We start from the raw sequence: 23,914 nt of genomic DNA on the forward strand, positions 1-23,914 counted from the left end.
CCATGACTTTCAGTTACAATACAGAACATAAATGCCGGTTAATTCCATCAGGGATGTGTGGTCTCTCCCTTCCTGCTTCCCTTTCTTCCTAATCTCAGTAAAAACAGGCTGGCAGCTGTCAGAACAAGAGCTGTTCTGATTTTACAAAACACTCTCAGAGGGCACGTACTTTTCTTTACAAGGCACTTACTTTTCTTCAGAAGGAATTAATACGTGTTTCTTGTTTTTGCAGTATCCAAATTTATTTCCAATTTTATTCATCTTGTAGCAGATATCAGAACTATCTTTTGCCTCTGGGACCCAAAAACGGTATGATAAAAGTAAAACATTGAAAGCATGAATATGACATATCATAAAATGCCTTACTTTTCTAATATAATTGAAATTTCAGTGTCATGTAGCAGTGAAGCAGAATGGGACAACTAAATAACTTAAAAACTATCCTATTGCCTCGGGAGGATATTTTAGGAAGGAATATGAATATAAAAAAGAAACATACCTTAACCCACATACTGAGCTAGTCAATTAATATTAGAGGTAAAGTCAATGAATATGAAAGGTATTATTCAGAAAGGTGCCAGGTGCCAATATCTGGCACAAATGGCATTATCTCCAATCTTGTCCCCAGATTCCTAAGGGACAGTAACAGAAATAACGGCTGTTATCTTTATCAGTCATTCACTGTAATTGTCTCTCGCCTTTATCAAACACTTCAGAGCACTGATCATCCCGGGTGGGACAATTCCCCATGAAGCAGTAGCCTTTTGCATTCTTGCAAGGAAACCCATTTATTTGGAATTGGTCCTTAGGACACCCGGAAGAGTGGCCAGTACACATCTCAGGAAAATCACACTCATCTTTTGCTGGTCTGCATATAGACGCTGCTTTTTTCAGCTGTTGAAGAAAAACGAATAGATTGAATCTTGGACACCCATAGGTTAGGAAAGTTTCAGTAAGTAGGAGGAAGTAAGGAGGCTGACCCATTTAATTTATCTAAAAGTTTTAAGGATGGATCATGACTTCCCTCTCCACTCCACTGAGAATTATTAGCATTCTTGGTTTTTATGTAATTTTAGGAGCGACAAGTTGGTGTTTTTGAAATTTGGTATTAGAGCAGCACTGAGAAGAGTTGGAATGGACATAAAATGGAGAAATGAAGCATATGTTCTGTTCATCTTGCCTTCTTCATCCCTTTAGTACATCCCTTTCTCACACACACACACCCCCCCCACCGTACACACACGACTGGGAGCACCTGACTCTAATGAGGAATCACCACTCCCAATAAATCAGATCTTTTCAGATGAACTAAAAACATACCCAGGCTCTCACTGCTGGAGGGCATGACACGGAAATATTCTCTCTCATACAGCCATTCAATATGCATTTAATTTGTGCTGGGTTTTGGAAAGATTTGAAGATGAATAAAACACACTTCCTTTCCTTTGTCAGTTCGCAATCCAGTGGCGTGAAAGGAGTGTCAATAAACCCTTAGACAGAGGCATTTGGACTTTTGGTCATCTTTCCTAGGAATATATCTCCAGCTACTAGTCATTGTCACTTTCCAATTCCAGGATAACCCTTTTCCCTTTCAGTTCACTGTTGTTGGGATGCCATTTTCCCCCTCAGCTGAGGTGAAATAGGTTGGTAATGATCGACAAAAAAAGCAAGAATCATGTTAGTCGTATAACTCCACTCCTGAAAGTCCAAGCACTGCTTACCTGCTTCTCCACTCTCCAGACCATAACACTGCTTAGTATTTAGAAGTCTGAGCATCTCAGAAGAGGCTGTATTGGGTACAAGCAATCTTAGCTCCAATCTGGGATTAGTGGTGGAAAGTCATTCAGTGGCCAAACGACTCTTTGGTTCTATGTATACTTAATAAACTGAGACCAGAGAAACCCAGTCCTAGCAAAGGATCTTACCTGACAAGATTCACAGCATTCTCCTTCTGCACAACTAAATCCTGGCTTCAACATACATTTGTGTGCCTCACAGCAAGGATTAGTGCACTCCTGGCAATAATCAAAAATGAAAAATTAGGGCTTTCCTGGTGGCGCAGTGGTTGGGAATCCGCCTGCCAATGCAGGGGACGTGGGTTCGTGCCCCGGTCTGGGAAGATCCCATATGCCGCGGAGCGGCTAGGCCGCTGAGCCATGGCCGCTGAGCCTGCGCGTCTGGAACCTAGGCCCGCGTACCGCAAAAAAAAAAAAAAAAAAAAATTAGAAGCAGTTTGTAGTTTGGCTCCTGTTTGAAGAGTTAATTTGTGGTGCTTCTATGCAATTTAGCCATAATTGTTTTTCAGAGTTAAATCCAAATGCATGGTCCTTGGCTATGATATGTATACAAAGACTACTGCTTGCAACTGGTGTTTGGGACTTTTACTTTGTTTCCTTCCCTTGTGCTGTTCAGTACTCCACAGCTAATGATTCTCACTGGTAGCATACAAAGCCCAAAGTTTGTGACCTTCCATTCTCCTGATGACTTCTGTTCTCTGGAAGAGTCCTGCTGCTTCTCATGCTAAATGTTGGGTGTGAGACTTCTGATTTTATATTTTCCTCAAGATGCTAAATATTTCTGGCTGAACTTTTAACAAAATGCATCGTTAGATAATAATAACAGGATGGACACTTAGACCCTATCTGCTGAAACAAAGTTAAGACTGCAAAATATTGTCTGCATCCTGTCATGTAAGGTACTTCAAGTGTTGGAATGAAACTGTAGAACTATTCCAAAAAATGCACATAGGCAAAAGCATCACTTTCCAAAGTTAGGATTCTCTTTCCATTTAATCTGAGACATTTGAAAAATAGAAGCTGTAACCTCTGGACCTTCGCTGCCTCCGCTCTGATCTTGGAGTCTCTTCATAGCCAGAGTGAATTTTGAATTGTGCAGTGTCTAGAGCATAGCTACTTAAAATGTGGTCCTTGGACCGGTGGCCTTAGACAACCTTGCAGGTTGGTAGGAATAGGATCTCAGTTCCACTCCAGACCTACTGAATCAGAATCCACATTTTAACAACATGCCCAGGTGATTTATGAGCACTTGATAATGTGAGAAGTCATTATCTAGGACACATACCTATATGATGACCTCTTGAAAGAAAAAGCTCCTATGTTAGAGAAAAGCAGAATAAGAATTAATTTAAAATATGCCTCCAAGGCTTATTCTAAATGTACCAGAGACTGCAATGAATATGTGTAAGTTTAGAAGGTTTCTGCTCAATTAACTTTTCTAATAATGTGAACTGGTCAACAGGGATATAGACTAACCTCATAAGACCCTGAGTAAAACTCGATTGACTGACTGTGAGGGATTTTGTAGAACAGATTCCTACTGTGCATGAGAGATCAGACTTAACGACACCTATGAGCCCTTCTCACAAGAAGAGCCAATTAATGTATAAACCAGGCTAATGTGATGCTTTGAATCTCCAGCAAGATCATTACATGACTTGGTAAGAAGCCTTGCATTGAGGCTGCACCAACAACTTGTTTCCATTTTTTTTTTTTTAAAGCACAGTTTTTAAAGCTTTATAAGAATTACCATGGTTGATTAATGGCTACATCCCTGTCTAGATTCTAGCTGAGGTTACACTTTGTAAATGTAAAGGCAACATCATTTGCAAATACCTGAACAGGGCTACAATCACACTCTTCTCCATCGTCCAACCTCTTGTTTCCACAATATGGATAATCACTTAACTTATCAGAAAATGGAATATTGAACATGCACGTTGGCTTGTAATCCTTGAGGTATTGCTGGTACTGGGTTTTGCTGCATTTACTGAATTTTAGTGCAGGAATGCCAGAGATAGGACGAGTTAAAAATAAAGATTAATCATTTCAATGCATAGTGGTAGAACAGCTATGAAAGTTCTATGAAGAATTTAGAACAAAAAAACATACGTAAATGATAGACTCAAGGTCCATTTACCTTTTTTACTCTTGTCTCACTTACAGCAGAGTAGTAGCTGGGCTCTTTATTATAGAAAATGTCTTATTGAAACACAGCCAACACATACTATTTTAGTGAAAATACTCAGACTATATATCCTCCAGAATATCCTTCCTGAAGCCCATGGTTCTGACCAATTGTGCCTGCTACTCCCATATCACTTTTTATTTGCCCCACTTGAAATAATCTATATATTTGCCTACCATCCATGCAAGAATACAAGCTTCTCAATACAGGGACTGACTCGTGTTCAAAGTTTTTAAAAATAAGCACTAGTTAACACAGTGCCTGGCACAAAGTAGTTCTCTATAAACATTTTCTGAAACAAACTATTAATATATAGTACGCTCTTACACATCTTAGGAATGTGATATATTTCTTTTTAAGCTGAAACTTGCCTCCCTTCCATCTTCCTTTTGTTTTGACTCCTTTGTCATTATTATTGATACAATGATTGGATACAGATGGACTTTTAAAGTCTTGGATACGTTTGAGTGGGATGTTATGGTCCCCCCAAAATATTACTAATTCTGTAGATAATGATGTAAAATTAGATATCAGTTACTGAGTTCTTACCCAGGAGATAGTAGGAAAATTCCAGATAATAACAATATGTCCCTACAATATTGAGTTTTACTCAAAGCCGCTCCCCCAATATTGAAATATATTCTCTATGTTGTTTAAGCCTCACCTTCCATCACTATCCATCGCGCATTTTCCCAAAGTACAGGTACATGGGTAATCATCATGCCACATCCCAAGGTTATGCCCCAACTGATGTGCCATTCTGCTTGCAATTGCATTTAGGTCAGGTAAAAGATCCTGATGCCAAAAAAGATGTGCATTAGAACTTTCTATAAGATAGTACACTACAGTACATAACGCTTTGAACTAGTGGTTGAGAGCTGGTTTCTAGCTTCTGGTTAACTAGTATTTTATCTAAGGGGTCGTGGACTTAGTTATCTTCCGTTCTTGCACCTTAGTTTCTTCAGTTATATATAATGAGGTTGGACAAGTAACCTTTTGGATGTCTCTAACACTAACACTTCGAAATTTTTTTTTTTTTGGTGCAGTCATTGTTGGTTTTATATAGACTCATTTTTACAAATAGCTCAAATTTATTAATTAAAATCCTACACAATAAAATAAACATTATTGATTGTCTTCTATTATTAGATATTCAAAGGGAGTAAAAATAAAAATATGTGAGTTTTGGGTTTCCAATTTATAGTCTCACATTAGGCGATAATGTTATACAATCATGAAGAGGCAGTTACTACTGTGAAAAAAGTCAGAAGATCAGTAATGTAAAATCCAACACAGAGTTGATAGTTATCTCTGTTCTTAGTTCTATTTCATGTTTTAATCTCTATATTAATGAAAAAAATTAAATTTCCAAAGGGGTGGGATATCAGATTACTGTAAAAGTAAAACACCCCTAATTTGGTGATTTCATCTTACTCATATGACATTTAAAATGTGTCCTGGATGGGTTATAATGTCATAATTGGAGTGGACAGCCTATATTAGATTAATTTGACTCTATTATGCAAAATTTTGTTTCTAAAATACCATGGGCAAAGGCGTAATCATAAAAAGAACCATAGGAATAATAAATCAGGTAGTCATTTTAATAAGTACTGGCTTTTAAGTTCAAGGTCTTACAAGACTTGCTTAAGCATAACAACAATTAGGCAGAGACACTATAGGAAATCAACACAAACCTTGATATCTTTTTTTTTAAAACAAATTTTGTAATGTATTTTCATAGTCTTTGTGCATATCCTTTTTTTTTTTTTTTTCAAAACCTTGATATCTTAAAGAATGTCTTAGATAGTGTTATTTGGGCAGCATTTACTAGAAGTGTAGTGACTTGGGAAGGGATCAGGTAAACAAGGGGAGTCAGCAGTATGTAGGTTTTAGGCTTTCTGAAAGTGAATGGTAAAGCCATCTAGGTATGATATTTTCCACATAAGAACAATTATCCTTACTTGCTAAACCAGCCATCAAGTTTTATGTACATCACATGTCCTTATAAATAACTATATTTAATATGCAAAAGAGCTTTCCTAATCTTTGTAGGTTAATTCGTGTATGGCATTCATATAAACTCTGGAAAACACTGGCTTATCTTCATTATTTATCTATAGTTTTTAATAAAACATTTCCCATTTAATAACGGAAACATGAAAGTTTCATCGTGACATTTTGGTGGGAATGTATGACAGATGCATACATGGTCCCTTTCAATAGGACACAGAAGATTACAGAAATCTAAGGTAAGCATTTTGATTAAGTAATATAACATAAATAAAACACAGCCCACCTTAACGACACTGGAGGAATAATAGGGCAGGCATATACCCCCTGGATAGGAAGTTCCTTGTGCATGTGCGTAGAGCCACTTTCCAGTATAAACGAGATATAAATAAACTCATAGTTCAGTTAACACAAACACTGAAGTGCAGTGAACCCCTCCAATGCTAGTGCCTTGGCACTGGAGTTCTGGAATTGAGGATGACGTTGGTTGATATGAAGCTCATTTTAAACCTGTGGTATTTTAGAGGCATTGAGAAAGTCAATGTAGTCTTGAGTTGAAATCATAAACGAGTATTTTCCCCCCCAAAAATAATAATAAGGTCAGAGTCCATTTGACTTGACTTTAGTTTGCCTTACACTCAACTTTGGATAAAACCACTTAAAAGACCAAAAAAGTTTAAAGTGTTCAGAGGGTAAAATGCAACATAGTGAATGGACTCAACACCACGATTAATTTGCCGTGGTTGAAAATTAAAACAAAAAATTAATCAACCATAGAAACTCATAGAGGATTTGATAAGTATAATCAAACATTTAAAACACTTGTCATTCATTGGAAAACAGGTCTATTCCTGGATTATCTAAAAAGACAGATGTAGATGTGTATATTAAAGGGAGCCAAATTTGATATGCTTTCAAGAAGAACATTTAGAGTTGGACCACTTTAAAAAGAACTATCATAGGCTGAAGGGCCATACGTAGAGTATAATAGAGACAGTTCAAATACAGGAAAGCTAGTCAGGCTAGATGACCCCTTTCAGTGTTTAACTTTTCTGATCAAGAAGATATGCTATATTTCTTTCTTCACTACTGATATGTTCCTGTCCCTACATTTTAAAGCCTTAGTATTTGACGATGCATATTGGAAGAAATTAGAATTCTGGTCTTCCCAGACTCTGGAGATCTTGGGAGAATACCAGCTATGGAGATGAAGCACCAGAGGAAGCACAATCTGGATTCTGACTTTGCTCATGGTCACTGAAAACCAAAAGTCACACCATGATAATATCATATACGGTATCCAATCACTTCTAGATCTATGTGAATATAGAGGGAAGACATATAAGAAACCAACATAAGAAGTTCTAAATATGATGCCCAGTTAGTCATTTAGTAGCACTCCCCCATATCTCTATTTGTAGACATACTATTAGTGTGTGAAGCTACTGCTCAGAGTAAGAGACACATGGAAGTAAAAGATTGTCTACTTATACCAAGTTAATTTTCCTAGGCTAATTTATTAAGTATTTTAAGACATACATGCAAGGAATAGGCAAATAGAGCTAATCTTGCCTGCTGTGAAGGTCATGATAATATTTTACTGTATCTCCATAATTTTGGGGCACAGTAGTACATGAATATCTGAACCCAACCACTACTTCCCTGGAGATATGTCTTGTGGACCATCCTGGATATGAAAATCAGAAATGATATTTGGAGGTCTAGATCACTCATCAATCTGCCAAAGGGCTGAACCTGACCTCTGACTATGGGCATTGGAGGCTTCACAGTTCTGAGTTCAGACTGAAAGTTAACATTTAGATAACGATAGAAAGCATATTTGCAGGCTATGTTTGTAGACTTTAGGAGAAATACTGGCAATATAGGTAGATGAAATAGTTAAAGTGGATACCACTCATATAGTAGCTTTAAAGACATCAAAAGAGATGCTAAAAGACTCCACTGCTTCAAATTTGTTCTTCCCTAATTTAACATTCCTTATGATGACAGGACTATGTGAAACACAAAGTTGATGTCAGATCAGTTCCACCATAATTTATCATTTTCCTATAGGCTGAATAGTGTACTAGGTATTTTGAATGACAAAGTGGTAAAAATAACCCCCCTTTTAAGGAATTAATGACCTAGTATTACAGAAAAATCCAACCCTTTACTTAGGAACATTAAAGCTGTGGCAGGTTTAGTTTATCAGATTAATAATCTGTTATCTTAAGTATAGATGCTCTTGAAGAGCTGGTCTGGATGCACACACTCTGTTGAGGGAAAATGTCCAGAAAATGAAGTGCTTTCTCAGAAAGGTGGGTTTCGGTGCAGTGTTGAAATGGCATGGCATGGAAGGCTGAAGAGAGTTCACATTGGATGCTGATAAGTAAAGTGAATGGATTCTAAGGGTGCTTTGCTTACCTAATGACATCTTCAGCTCTGCCCAGCAACATGAATATTTCAAGGTTTTCATTTCTGATATTAATCATTATTAGGAAGAAAGGTTATTTACAAGCTCACCTGGAAATTTTCTGTATAGCTACACATAACGTTTTTGTCCCTGTGGCTTTTATCCAAAAATCAGCTGCTTTAAAAAGTATTTTGGTTTATTTGTTTTGTTTTCTTTTTTAATAATCCACCTAAGATATGCAGGAAAATAGAGCAGCGACATACCTGAGTAACATAACATGATCAAAATTCTTCCTCTTTTAAAGGATTATTTCTTGCCAAGCCGAAAAACGTAATAAGGTAGTTTCTATTTTAGAATCGATACCTATTTTGTCTCCATTTGTCCATATTTCAAGGCCAACTAATGTCACTTGAATGTCCAAGGTTTTATAAATCTGTTCAAAGGAGAAATAATTTTTCACAATGTCAAGTTGCAGAAGGATCCTTTATCATGACTATATTCCTTTACATTAAAAAAAGTAATTTTAATGTGTGAAGTACATAAGCAAAACTTTAGACCTCATTTTACAAACAGTTGTATTGAAACAGAATGTAGAGTTGAATTGTCCAGAATACTGGGTGAATTGCCATGACCAACAAAGAAACTTGACCAGAAACACCTGATTCTCCTTGAACTATTATAATCCTTACATACACTGGGCTCAGGATATGTCTAAAATAAATAATTTACTAAAGCTCTGAGATTACACCTGACCTGAAAATATGAATTTATGAACAGTGGCACATAATGGAATGAATGCTCTTTATTCATCTCTCTACTTAGGTCATGAGTTTGTTCTGTAGCAGATTAGAAAGTTGATACTGTTTTCAAAAACCCATAGGTTAGCTTTCATGTTTGTTCCCCATGTTTGATTTTTGGAACTACTTTGTTGTGTCAGAAATCTTATTGGGAATTGCTCAAAGCCTCAAAACAGACAGAAATAGTTGTAGCCCAAGGATTCTCACCCCTATTCCCATCTGCTTTTGTAAACACCTAGTTGGTAGGTACTTTGATGCCAGGACAAAAGAGTTTAAGAGTTTAAGTCATTTCATAACCGTGAGAACTATGGTTCTCATAAACTCTTATAAAGTTAGACCTTTAGTTAAATCATGATCTCAAACCTAACTAGATGTCCGTTCCTTTTGGCTCTGATCGTATTGTGGAATAAACCTTATGAATTAGGTCCCACCAAGCAAGATAATTTTTTTAACCTTTGAATTCTCTACATTCATGGATAGGCTTTAGGTCCATAAAACTGGATTCAAGTGCAAATGGGAACAATATTTGTTATTCTATGGATGTATTCTCTTCTAGTGAAAAAATATCCTATAAAATAAAGCCATATTTTATCTACAGAATGCTTGGATGGGTTTGGATATACATATTTGGAAGGTTGTTGAGAGAGTTGGTTTACTCTTCTTAACAGAGAAAGTACTTTGGAATTTCTGAGACAAAAGAGGTGAAGACATGAAAGTAAAGTGAGAAAGGATGCAGTGAAATAATGAGTGTGGAGGATAAAGGGCCAGTAAGAAGAGATATGACGGGAAGAGTCAAGGACTTTTAGACTGTGCTACTTTAAATTGTTTGTGGTATGAGCCCCCAGTCTGAACTGAAAATCTTTAGTAAAAGTTCAGCAATGTGCAACAATCTTGGAGATGGGACCCCAAGGAGAGAGATAGAGTCTTATATTTGGGTCAGTGTTAGAGGAGTAATAAAGACAGTTGCAAGATATAAGAAACAGGAGAAGCAGCACTTGAGATCACCCCCAGAGCAAAGCCAGTACTGGGTGTGGGAGCTCCCCACTATGCCCAGGAAAGGGATTAATTTATATCCAAGGCTAACGGTAGCTCGCAGCCCCTCCAATCCTGTTTGGGAAATTGAGAGTACCCTGAAGCAATTCCTCCGCCTCCTGCCCATGCTAGGGGGCTGAGACAGCCCCGCGCACTGTGGAGAGTGTTTTCCAGCCCCATCTGACCCGAAGGGCTGGTGAGAACACCTGAAAGATGTGCATCCCAGTGGTGCTCAAGCTGAGAGAAGGGCAGACAGAGCCAGTAGTCTGCAAGCAAAGCCAGTACTCCTATTCAGCTGGGAAACTTGGGGTCAGCTGGAGTTAAGGCAACAAAGAGCTTTACCAGTTTCAGGGCTGCTTCTCCTGCTGTGCGCAAGCAGGGAATTTAATTTGCAGCCCCACTCATTGCTGAATATAGACTTCAGCCTGTCTGACCAGGGACCCTCTCTGTGAGACGCTACATAGCCCATTCAACTGCAGAACTTGAACAGAGTTCAGCCCGTGGCTTCCCCCATCTGTGGAGCAAAACTGGTGGCCTCATCTAACCCGGGAATTCAGTGCACTCAGGTCTGATTCAGGCCCCAAACATCCTAGTGAAAAACTAGAAAAAGATCAAATGTCCTTCAACTGGTGAATGCAAAAACCACTGATCTAAAGGAGCGATTTCTTACAATGTCTTTCTTTGGGACCTCTTTATCCTGGTAATGGAGCTGGTTGGAAGGAGTCAGCTTTAAAAAGATGTGTATAATTCACAGTCTTGCTTCTTTGACAGGATACTAGTTCATTTCGTGTTAGACGAATTAATCATTTTAGTGAATTTTACAGAAATATTTCCCCTGATTTCTCTGTCTAAACATGGGCAATAAATTATAGCTTGAAAGACTTTTTGCTATGCAAAGGTCATGGAAGAGTGATTTAAAATAGTGGATTTGATTTACTCATGATGGGTATTCAAATCTTTGTACATCGCTTTATAAATTTTGTGATAGTGACCAACATTTCAAACTTACGTAAATATTAAGTCTCATTTACTTAGAAAACCAAAAACTTAGAGCTATGATGCATTTGTTGCTGTGATTTTTTTTTTTCAATGGAATTTTGCTAGACTACTTGGTGAACTATTATGTTTTGGGCTGTCTTAATATTAGTATTACTACAAAAATCCAGCAGAGATCTATCCTAAAAGTTTCTTTCCATTTGTGTTTTTGGCTTGATTCAGACTGTATCAGATCTTACCATGTTGACAAAATTGACCATTCCCCAAACTCGATTCCTCCGTTTGTTAGGGTGATTATTCTTGCGATACTGGAAATATAGACATCAAATCAATACTCATTAATCATAGGAGTTGAATAAAAATTCAACATCATGAGATATTTCGAAGAAAAAAATTCATTGGCTTTCCTTCCAGAGGGCTAAAATATCTGGGCAACTTATGCAGAAGTACATGTTTTGTATAAAATAACTAGATATAGCAGTTTCAAAAGTCATGCTTCACCTTGGCACTACTTTAAGGTTTTCTTTATGACTCTGTTCCCTCTTCACGTTAAATATATTACATTACGTTGATTTATTAAACCAACTGATAAGTGTGCTTTAGAGTCCATATTCATAACAAAACTTATTAAAGCTCCACAGCAACCATTATATTGCAAAAAACAACTTTGTCAGCACTCCTGTATCCATGGTGGCTGCAAACTAAGGAGCATATAATCAAGGACCTGGAGCCAGGGATAGGATGGAGAGGGGCAAGAAATTGTCGTTTCCCCTCCTTTCTCTCCAGGAAAAGGCTAAGAAGACAAAGCAGTTTCCTGCTCCAGCTAATTTTCTATGTTGTTCTCTTCTTACAAATGGATTCCCTATTTGTACTTGTTCTCAACATTATCAGTTTAGACCTAATAAAATACTTAATAATAACATAAGGTATCCCGTAGAGATAAATGCAAATGGTCAAGCTTCTTTTATAATAATAATTAAAAAAAAGCCTTTTCTGAATGCTGCAATTATCCTATAGTTAACATTCCATTGCTCGCCTGTTATCTTATATATCTGAATACCCCCAAAGATATTACATTAAAATCTCTTTAATTTTCATTTCCTACCCACTCCTCAACTTACTACTCATTGATTTAAATGCCACTATTCTACTGAAACTATTCCTGATAGGCCCATAAATGTCCTCTTAATTATCAAACCCATTGCATTACTAGAATAAATCTTCATTGTTATGCACACTTTTTCTTTTGATATGTGCTGGATTGGGTTTGCAAATATTTTTAGGGTATTGGCAGTCGTATTTGTAAGTGAAATTGGCTTATAATTTTACTTTCTTGTCTGGATTTGTTATCAGTGTCATCATAGGTTGTTATGGTAATGACTCTTAAGGAATCACTCTTCCGGGTATCTGCACCGATGTGTGGTTCCCTCAACCATTGATTCTAGACTTGGCCATATGACTTTAGTTAATAAGACATTTATAAGTGTCCTATAAGCAGAAGCTTGAAAAGCTCTTGTACATTGAAGCCTGGTCTCTCATGATGTTTTGATGCCCAGCTATAATACCAGAAGAATGGGCTTGCCTACTGGGGACACATGGGCCAAACCCAACACTATGTACCAGACAAGTGGCTAAGGCCAGGTTACACCATCCAGCCAGCCCAGTGGAACCACCAGATTACTGCAACTGTATAAATGACCCACACTAAGTTTTGGGTAGTTTGTTACACAGCAGTAGATAACTAATATGAACCTTATAATAACTATGAAATGTGTGAAGAATGTTTCCTATTCTTGAAAACAGTGTATAAAAGATGGGGTTTTCTGTTACAATAAATTTTGGTAAAAATTTGTCTTTAAACTCATCTGAGCCTAGTTATTTGTCAGTAGATTGTGGACTACTTGTTTAACTTTAAAACTATGTTATGTTCTTTTTGGAGTTTCCTATTTCTTCTCAAGTCAGCTTCTTAACATTGTACTACATTCTTCTCATAAATTTATTGGCACAAGGTTGTACATATATTTTTTAATGATATATCTATAACCTTTCCTATATTTATAGTTATGTTTTTCTTTCATTCCTAATTTTATTTGTACTTCTATTTTTGTCTTAATAAGTATTGTCAGAAGTTCCTCTATTTCATTTATCTTTCCAAGGAACTAGCATTTGACTTTGTTTCTTTTTGTCTTGTGCTTTTTATCAATTTTACTCATTCTTAAAATTATTTTTCCTTCTCTTTTTTGGTTTTATTCTGTGTTTATGTTCTGACTTTTCCAGTTAGACTCTTAATTCATTAAATTTCTTTCTTTTTTAATATAAATGTTTGTCTACAAATGTCCTTCTAATTACTGTTATGCCACCTGCATCTAGAAAGATTTATCTCAACTAATGTTTTCTTTTTGCTATTATAAATATTTCATACTTTCAGATTTGACTTGTTTAGTCAATTAATATTTGGCAATGTATTTTTCTTTTAGTTTCCAAATCAATTTTCGTTTTGTAGTCTAGTTTAACAATTTTTTTGTTATACCTTCCAATTTGGTTGTGGTTAAAAAAAAGCGGTGATCTTCTCCATATATATCTTTCCTATCTGTTTTACTTCCTTTGTGGCAAAATGTCAGTTTAATTCTTGAAAATGTTTTGTTTGAACTTGAAACGAATACATATTGTCTTTTTTCTGGTTGCAGTATACATCCACCAATTGATTAGATCAAACCTATATTTATGTGGTTCAAATCTTTTCTATTTTTGTTGAATGTTTTCCCTGCTTAGCCTAAAATTTTCTAATAGAGATGTAAAAAACAACCCTTCTTACCCTGTAACCATGTTTTTTGTTGTTGTTGTTGTATATCTTTTTATACTCTGCTGTAAGATGTATAATCTGAAATATCGTTGGATGATTTGCAGTTCTTGGAGAGCTCATTCTTCTTTTCATTATGTTGGTTGACTCTTCCTCGTGTGATTAGTTTTACCTTGGATATGATTATAGGGCATTTTTGACTTGGAGCCTAGCAGTTTACCGAATTTCTGATCAGTTTTTTTGTTGAAAGCTTGGCATGGCATTTCTGTATCTAAAGAAAAGTATGTCATGCTCCACATCAGTGCAGGACACAGGCTTAGGATTTTGTTTTCCCATGCATAACATTTTCCCTGCCCATTGCTACAGGCAGACAAACAAAACGTTTCCTTTCTCTTTGCAGTTTCACTAGAGAGCTTTTCCAGTTCCCTTTCAGAGATGGGACAGCCCTTTGTGGCTCTGGGCCTTATGCAATATATTCTATATACTGTGTGTTGTGTCACCATGCCTTTGAATTTTAGTTACTGTTTTGATGGAGATTCTCTGCCTCATTTTTAGCACTTGGAGATTTTCTGTGTTTTTTTAGCTCAACTATAGATGGTGAACATATTTTCAATTTTTTGAATTTGTTCATCATTTCCATATGTTCATAATGTGGAGGGAGGTTCTATTTTGGCTTAGTCTGCTATACTGCCAAAGGACATTATCATCTCTTATATATGTCTGTTTGGGGAAGCTAAAAACAGAACATTGAACCTGGAATGGAATTCTGATTGAAATACTACTTTCTCTTTGTTAAAAATCACAACTATGGTTTTATAAGAATGAATGGGGAGCAAATGTTTCTCTGAAAACTTACCATGTTATCATCAGCAACAATGAACAGTTCAATATACTTTTCTCTTTCCATACTCTGGAAATTTATGGAAAATTGAATGAAGTACGGTTAATGTCTCTTATCTTAACATTTTAAGCTAAAATTTTCAAGGTGAGAAATGTTAGTATTATTGGAAGTTGACATGCAGGAGTATATCTAATAATTCTAGAAATGTAGGTAAATAAAACCCACTATATTATTAAAACGTGTGGTTCTATGCATCAGATTCTAGTAAACCTGAAACAACATTCCATATTTTATTATCCTTTTTATTTTTGTTTAGTCTTTCAGGTAAAATAAGGATTATAAACAAAGAATCATGAATCCAGTTTTTAACATTTAGGGTTTTTTTTCATTTACAAAGTAAATGCTTACTAAGTAAGCTCATGTAAAAGGACCATTTACAGTTGAGAGCAAGACATATAACTGGCCAACAGGAGTGATTGTATTCCTTCTACTCCTCTTCTATCTCCCAATCTCCCTTTATGGGAGTGTCAATTCCAAGGAAACATATGAAAGTTGTTAATTATAGATCTTTTATTTTATAAAACACAATACCAAGAAATTCTAAGTTTTCAGCTTTCAGTGTCATGCATTGAGGTACATGCATATGCTCTTGAATATAAACCAGAGGCATATTGTTCAAATATTTGACTGTCATTCTTTTCTGAACTAAGTAATCATTTATTTATTGATTTATTCAATCAAAAAACCCCATCTATTAGGCATCTAGTAAGTTTCAGATACAGTCTACACCATGGATATGTGAAGAAAATAAACACTCACACATCTTAAAGGCTAACATGTAGAGGAGATTTAAGTTGATATGAACAAGTATAGAAAGCCTAAAATATGGAGGACTATCATTGTGCCTTCATTCTACTAGAAATTCCACCTTAACAATTAGAATATTTGGCGTGATGAAAGGGGGATAACCTGGCTTATCATCAACAACTCCTCCCAAAAAAGTGGCAGGAAAGACAAAGAAAAGACAATATCTAAGAGAGATTTCAAGATGTAAATTTCATTCTTTCCAACCACTTATAGCCCTAATACTATAAATCTATATGTAGGATTGTAGATATGCCCCTTCTTAGAAACTGATGAGACAAACTGGGATTTGCTGTAGGGAATGAACACTTTCTGTATAGATAACAAAAACAAAAGTTTGACATTTCAGATTTCAAACAATGAAGATTCAGATTCAGGCAGCCTATACACTTCATTAATTGGGCTCATAATCTCTCTCTTGAGATCAGTAAGAAAGTAAGAGGCATTTGACTTGGGATAAAGATAATTTAAAAATAAGGCACTCACTTCCATTTTGGAGTCTTCCATGGATTTACTATTGTCATTTGGAACAGCTGTCCTGGTAAAATTGAGCTCTGTACAAGAATAATTGGCAGGTTGCTGCATCTGGGGTTTATATTTGAACACCAAATGTTCTCCTTCATCTGAATATTTCACTGGTTCAATGAGGTACCTTTGGTCACTCACCCTGAAGAACCCCCTGTGGAAATTGGGAATACAATTGTCTCTTTAAGATCTCTTTCATTTTACTGCTACATTACTTACACAATATTTCTCTGTTCCACTTTATGGAGTTTGCCTTTTCAAGAAAGGGAAACTGCAGAGTCAAGGCCTCATGTAAGCATGTAGCCAGGTATTCTGAGAGACAAAGAGGTGAGATGGCATGTAACCTTTGACTCAATAACTTTTCTAAGAGTCAACTCATCTGGATTTTCAGAAGTTTAACAGCCCAACCTCTCCTTTGAAGCATAGGTAGAGTAACAATTCCCACCTGGGGTTGAGGACCTCTGGCAAGTGTGAGTTCTTGCAAAAATTTTGTGAATTTTCATGTCCATCATTCATTAATTACAAAGTAAATATATGAAGGTACAGACACTATTATGTGGTAATTGTGTCATTAAAGGGTTTCTCATTCTTTAAAATTCTGGGGAATTTTAAAATTTTTGAGGAAAAATGAAGACACAGGTTTCTTGCTCTTTACTCTTTGCCTCCCCACATCTTCTTCCTTTGTCCTTGAGCCCAAGATCTAGAGACAACAATATAGGCTTTACTTCCAACATTTTTTACTTTCCAGAGTCTGGAAACACTGCCTAATTTAGTAAAAAGCTGTGAAGCGTTGTGGTGTGATGCAGTGGGAATTCACAGGCCTACAAATTAGGAGGCCTGGTTTTTGGACAGAGTTCAACCACCAGCAAAATGAATGCTCAGGAGCAAGTCTCTGATGTCAGTATCCTGATCTGTAACATGAGAGGACAGGGTGGATGAGTTCCAGTCACATTCCAACTCTGAATCCCTTGATCATATACTGAAAAACTTGTCTTGCTTAGGGCTGTGTTTTACATCTTTTTGTCCAAAATGAACATAAACAATGGGCTGGAGTGGATCCTCATGCTGAAAATATACAGTAGCTTTTTTCCATTAATTTTTCTATTTAAAGGTCTTAAAAAGAAAAGAGAAGTGAATGTCTTTGAAAATTCATAGGGAAACTCATAAAGGTTGAAGGATACGGTGCATACCTCAGACCATTACATGTGCTGATACTGGCAGCAGAATCAAATTCATGTATGATGGATCCTTGGTAAAAACAGTGATCCTAAAATAGATGAAGAGGCTACTGATACAAGTACATGTATTGACATTATATAAATATTAATATCTACATATTTCATGTTCACAATACATCATTATTTCATTTTCACAAACTACACTTATGTTCATTTATGCATATTCATTCATGCATTCATTCATTGCATTCTTTCATTGGAAAATTTCGAAGCTACTTTAGAAGCCTTTTATTTTAATTGCATGATTACTTTGTGTGAAGCAGTGTATGAATTCTTCTCTCACAAATTTAAGAGTCTATTAGTTGATGCTAACCTCAGAAATGTGACCCTTTTCCTTTGAAATATTACTTTTTTAATCCATCTTAAAATCGTATCAAACTACCCCTCCTGTGCTATTATTATAAATTTCCCCCAGTTGCCTATGAAATTAAGTCAAAATTCTTGGTGATCGCAGAAATTAGGTCTCACTCTCCAACCAGGTCCCCTCGTGGCTTTGTCTCCTGACTCTCTGCTTCGATCAAGTTGGTATCTTTATTACTCCCTACTGGGTGTTCATCCATGGTGATTCCGCCAAATAATGTGTGACACTTTCCATGGTCCCGGACCTCAGACTCTCACAGACGAGCAACCACTCACTGTATAACAGAATGTTACCCAGTTTTCTTACTGTTCTATTTTACAAAGATTGCATTATGACTGAGATTTCATAGTTGATAGCTGCCTTAAACAGAGGCAATATGGTTTAAAAGTATACATTTAATAGAAGAGAATAAAGTCATCCTTGGCTAGAAGGCTGCAGTGGGCATGTTCTGTAAAGGGGAATAAATATAAAAATAGAACTCATATCCACTGGAATAATATTCATGATTAATGAACAAAGATTCATTTGGAGAATGAAGGAGAGGACTCAGTGTTGGTGCATCAGAAGGACAGGGCAAGAGGATTTGACTCCCATAAGGGTCAGTCAGATGGAGGTTTTAAACTTGTTTCATGTCTTGAAGTTTTATCCTTTAGCTTAATTACTATCCCATCATGGTACCTTATACTTCTCTGGTGTCCTGCTTTACCCTTCCTCCAGACTTAACCCTATTTTGGGTACATAGAAGTCAGTGTGGTAAAGGAAAATACATTAGCAGTCATTGATTTGCTTGTTAGGCAGTGATCAATCTCCTTTAGAGGTCAGAGTGTCATAGTTTCTGTTCTAGAATCATTCAGTGATGGTAGTCAATGCAGGAGTAATTTCTGATGTAACACTTTCTGAAGCTGCTTGTAAAGCTAGGATGGGGTTTAAAAATCATACGAGGGAACAATAGTTTCAGAGAAGAGACATAGGAAGGTCCCATAAGATACCGTGATCTGAGGATGCTTGGTGATCTGCTCTCCTTTTGTGGAGTAGTATGTCTCACTGTAATCTGAGGCTAGGAACTGCCTGGAAAAGAGAGCAGAGAGGTAGTGAGATTCACTTATTCTAAAAAGTTAGCAGATAAAACCTATTATGTGAGAGTGAAGGCCCTAGGCTGCTTTCACTTCTCAGCAAGATCCTCTTATGCTAAAAGCAAATAAGCAAAATCAATCCCAGTCACATGAAAAGCCTTTCTACCTAGATTTCATGGTTTGGTAAAGATGGTAAAATATTCTGGCAGTTTTAACAAGGCATCGTTTTGAGAAGAACCTAGAGAAAATATTATCTAAGTAAAAATCTTCTTGCCTTAAGCGCCAAAATTGATGCAAAAAATTGTGATGTATATGTATCATATATATAAATATATATACTATATATATTTTATCTAAATATACAGCTGTTGGGTTAATATGTATTAAGATATATGTATCATATGTACATAGATATGGATTTAATATGATTGCAAAGTTTTTACATTTTACGTGAAATTATACAATATTAACTGTAAATATTGTAACCTCTAAAACAAAAGCTTTAAACTAAAGCAGAGAGATATTGCTATAAAAACAGTCGATAAACAAAAAGCCAGTAGATAAGAGTAAAAAAGAAATCAAATAATTCAAAGATCCAAAGAAGGGCAGGAAGAGAAAACCAGAGGACAAACAGAAATTCAATATTAAATACAACCATATCATTCATGACATTAAATGTTAATGGATTAAACTTTCCAATTAGAAATCAGATTGTCAGAATCCACTAGAAAGGCAGAACCCAACTACTTGCCATCTTACAAGAGACACATTTTAAATGTTAAGGCACAGGTACGTTGGCATGAAAAATAGTATATTATGGAAACAGTAAATATGTGAATGTGGAGCTAAGCTGTATTGATATCAGGTAGAGTACAGTTCCCAAAAAGACGGGCAGTCCATAATGGCATAATGATAAAAGAGTAAATTCACCATAAAGAAAAAATAATAGTACATGTGTATAACCTAATAGCTAAGCTTCCAAAACATGAAGAAAATATTTTAAAAATTGAAAAGATAAACAATTCCAAATCATAATTGAATGTTTTGACATTCCTCCCTCAGCAGTTGACAGAACAGATAAACAAGTAATATAAGTAAAAATAGAAGATCTAAATAATCCTATCAACCACTTTGTCCTAATTGTTGTTTATAGAGCACTTCACCCAGTAACTGCAAAATACATATTCTTTTCATATTTGTTCTAACAAATTAGAACATAGGTTTGGCCATAAAACAAATTGCAATACATGTTTTTAAAAATGATATCATACAAAGCTTGAGAAAGGGTATGTAAAAACTACCAAATATTGGAAATTAAATAACCCACTCTTAAATAATCCATGAATCAAAGAAGAAATCTTAAAAGAAATTAAACAATATTTTGAAAGGAATGATAATAAAAATAAAAGACGTCAAGGTGTTTGAAATGCATCTAAATTAATGCTTGAAGGAAATATCATGGTTTTAAATATTTTAAATACTATGACAAAAAGATCAAATGTTTGCATAAAAAAGTAAACACTAAATAAGTGGAATAAATTAAATAATAAAGATAATAGATGGATTCAGTGAAATAAACAGACAATAACAATAATAAACAAATTCAAAGGGTGGTTATTTGAAAAGATCAACAAATTGATAAACCTCTTTAGATTTGTCAAGAAGAAAAAAGAGGGAGAACTCAGATTACCAATATTAGAAATTATAAAAAGGTTATCATTAAAGGTACCACAGATATTAAAAGAATAATCAGAGAATATTATGAAACACTTTATACCAAAAATTTGACAACATACATGAAATATACATTTTCCTTGTAAATTACAATTTAAAACTGACATAAAATGAAATAGAAAATCTGAATAACCCTCTCAATAAAATTGAATTTGTAATCATAAAACCTCCTCCCCACACATACACACAAAAAATCCCTCAAGGCACAGGTAGTTTCATTCGTGAATTCTATTCAACAATCTAAAAATAACATTCTTCAGAAAATATAGGAAGAGAGAACACTTCCCAATTCATTTTTGAGAACACTTCCCAATTCACCTCTTAATATTAAATATGTGACAAAGACATCACACACACAAAACTAAAAATGCAGAATAATATCTATCGTTAACATGGTGTCAAAATCCTTAAGAAAATCTTCGTGAACTGTATACAGCAAAGAGGGTTTTATCACAGGGATGCAAGTATGGTTTTACGTTCAAATATCAATCAGTGTAAATTACCATATGGACATTTCAATGGATACGGATGAAATGCTTTCAGTAAACTTCTCAGGAAGCTATCTTAATCTCATAAAGTACACAAATGACAAGTCTACTGGCAATATAATATTAATCATTCAATATTTATCACTTTTCCCTTAAGATAAGGGATACTGTAAGATTGCCAACTCTTCTATTTCTACTCAGATTGTACTGGAGTTCCTAGCCATTACGATAAAGCATAGAAATAAAAGGAATAATGACTAGAAAGAAAGATATACAACTGCCAATATTTGCTGATGAAAATCTCTAATCTATGAAACAATAGATAAATCTGTAGATTAAGACCTCACAATAGAAAAATGAAATAATAAAAAACAATTCTGCTTACAAGAGCACTGAAAGCATTAAATATGTAGAAATACATCTAAGCAAAGACATCTGAGAGCTGTACACTGTAAACTACAAAACATTGTTGATAGAAATTAAAGAAGATCTAAATTAATATAGAGATGCAACACGAAGACTCAATATTGTTGATATCAGTTCTTTCAAATTCATGTATAAATTCAGTAAAATCACAACCAAACTTCTAGCAGCCTCTTTAAAAAATAAAAATTAACAAGTGAGTTCTAAATTTTATAGAGAAATGCTAAGGTGATCTGCACCTTTGCCAAATCCAGTGGTCAATTCTCAATCTTCACTAACTTGACCTTTTACAACCTTTGACACTGTTGATGACTTTCACCTTTTGAAGAGTTTAGCTCATTTGTGGATCTCCTCCATGCTTATTCACTGCTTCTTCTTAGTCTCATTTGTTGCATCATCCTTCCCTCCCCAGTATCTAAATACCTCAGATCCCCAGGGCTCGATTCTTGGAATGTTATATACAGTCACTAACAAGGTGGTTCTCAACCAAACTAATGGCTTTTTCTTACTCTGGTACCACAAATCTAGCAGTGCCTTGCATATACACACTGTATTCAATATAAATTTGTTGAATGAAATAAACATAATTTGCAACATGATTATTATCTGGTTACATCCACGTGTGTTTCTAAAAATTTTGAACGTAATTGAAACAACTTTAATCCAAATGAGCATCTCTACCAGTAGAGTTTCTGATAATCTTTCAGGTCATTACAAGAGATAGTTGAAGACTGATGGGCGTACTCAGTATATCTGACCCATCACCAAACAAATACTCATCCACATATCAAATGGAACTTAGCAGCTTCATTCACAGTGACAGTTAAAGAGAGCATTTTAAATTGGGTGATAGGTTGGAACTATATTGAGCTTGCCTTTATTACAGTCTAAATTGTGGAAACTAGAATAAACAATGTTTAAAATACCAATTGTGAAATCCCAATTATTTATGTTGTCATGTTAAAGGATAAGGCTTAAAGGCATTTGTCTGATGCCTTTAGTTATGGCTGAGCTAACTTTCTAGCATGTCTGTAAGATTAGAGATGTGACATTATCCATGGCTAATCCAGGTGAAACAGCCAACAACTTTCAAAGAAGAAAAATTTTTGGAACTTACTCATGACCCATAATCAATAAGTGAAAAGCAGACATTAAGATAAAATTTCTTCATGGCTCTGTGTTCTTATTATACACTAGTGCTTTTTTTGAGGGGAAAAGAAACTTTATTTTTTCTCATAAAGCTCTATCAAGTGACTAGTGTGGAATAGTGCAATATTATAATATAACTAGTTTATAATTTATTCTCACTCTCAGGTCACAGCTTTCTGTGTTTAAATTAACATCATCACTAAAGTACATAAAGCTTTAGAAACAAACAATGACCCCTGAAGCAGATTTCTGTCAAAGTAGCTCTGGGAAGTCTGCTTATCAGACAAAAGCAGATTTTAAAAATTAGACAAATATGAGAATGTTCTGTCCGCTCATATCTTAGCTGCAAATTAGTGAAGCAACCTCTCATAGGAGGTTCTCCAATCGAATGCCATCTTGGTTTCAGGGAGGGGTTTGGAGGTTGTACATTCTTGTGTCCAATCCTTATCATTACTAGGATCACCCTTTAACAAGTAGTGAAGCAGGAGTATGTGTCTTGGGGGCTTCCCAGCTTTGTGAAGTGCATGTCCACTTTCTCCCTTTGACCTCCCTCACAATCCAGGTACCCCTTCAGGCTTGCTGTCCTGAGCGTCCTTCTCTCTTTCTTTCCCTCAGTCCACCTCCCCCTCTCGTAGCCAGCAACTTAGAGAGCAATCCCTCACCCCTTCTTTTTTTTTCCTTTTTTTTTTTTTTTTTTGCGGTACGTGGGCCTCTCACTGTCGTGGCCTCTCCCGTTGCGGAGCACAGGCTCCGGACGCGCAGGCTCAGCGGCCATGGCTCACGGGCCCAGCTGCTCCGCGGCATGTGGGATCTTCCCGGACCAGGGCACGAACCCGTGTCCTCCGCATCGGCAGGCGGACTCTCAACCACTGTGCCACCAGGGAAGCCCCCCTTCTTAAGGACTTAACAGTGAATTCACAATAGTGGAGGCCCGGGAAGCATGACAGATGATAAAGAATATATTCTAAGTCAGAAACGGCGGCGCACTCTGCAGACTCAAAATGCTTACTCTTGTTTCTCTTTGCCAAGAGAAACATGAAGAAAAGGAGCAGTAAATTCAAGTGAATGAAGAGAATGAAGTGAATAAAAAAAAAAATCTTATTCAAATTACAATAGAAATGGCAAAAACTTCACACAGAAATACTGGAATAAAGGTTAGCATTTTCTGTCTGACTTCAAAAGA

The 23,914-nt window shown here is 35.9% G+C and overlaps 1 protein-coding gene across 1 annotated transcript in view; it reads right to left on the reverse strand.

The window, feature by feature from the left end:
- The window catches only part of ADAM7 (ADAM metallopeptidase domain 7), a 46,450-nt gene that overhangs the window by 18,080 nt on the left and 4,456 nt on the right, over positions 1–23,914 (reverse strand). The window contains 12 exon segments of the mRNA XM_029202333.1: positions 191–293; positions 699–894; positions 1,926–2,015; positions 3,633–3,808; positions 4,650–4,779; positions 6,284–6,368; positions 8,674–8,843; positions 11,475–11,543; positions 14,892–14,945; positions 16,227–16,419; positions 17,456–17,532; positions 18,854–18,932. Of these exon segments, the coding sequence (XP_029058166.1) occupies positions 191–293; positions 699–894; positions 1,926–2,015; positions 3,633–3,808; positions 4,650–4,779; positions 6,284–6,368; positions 8,674–8,843; positions 11,475–11,543; positions 14,892–14,945; positions 16,227–16,419; positions 17,456–17,532; positions 18,854–18,932 (1,422 nt within the window).

This window comes from Monodon monoceros, unplaced genomic scaffold (assembly GCF_005190385.1).
Source record: "Monodon monoceros isolate NGI ecotype Baffin Bay Population unplaced genomic scaffold, NGI_Narwhal_1 Super_Scaffold_5, whole genome shotgun sequence".
NCBI lineage: Eukaryota > Metazoa > Chordata > Mammalia > Artiodactyla > Monodontidae > Monodon > Monodon monoceros.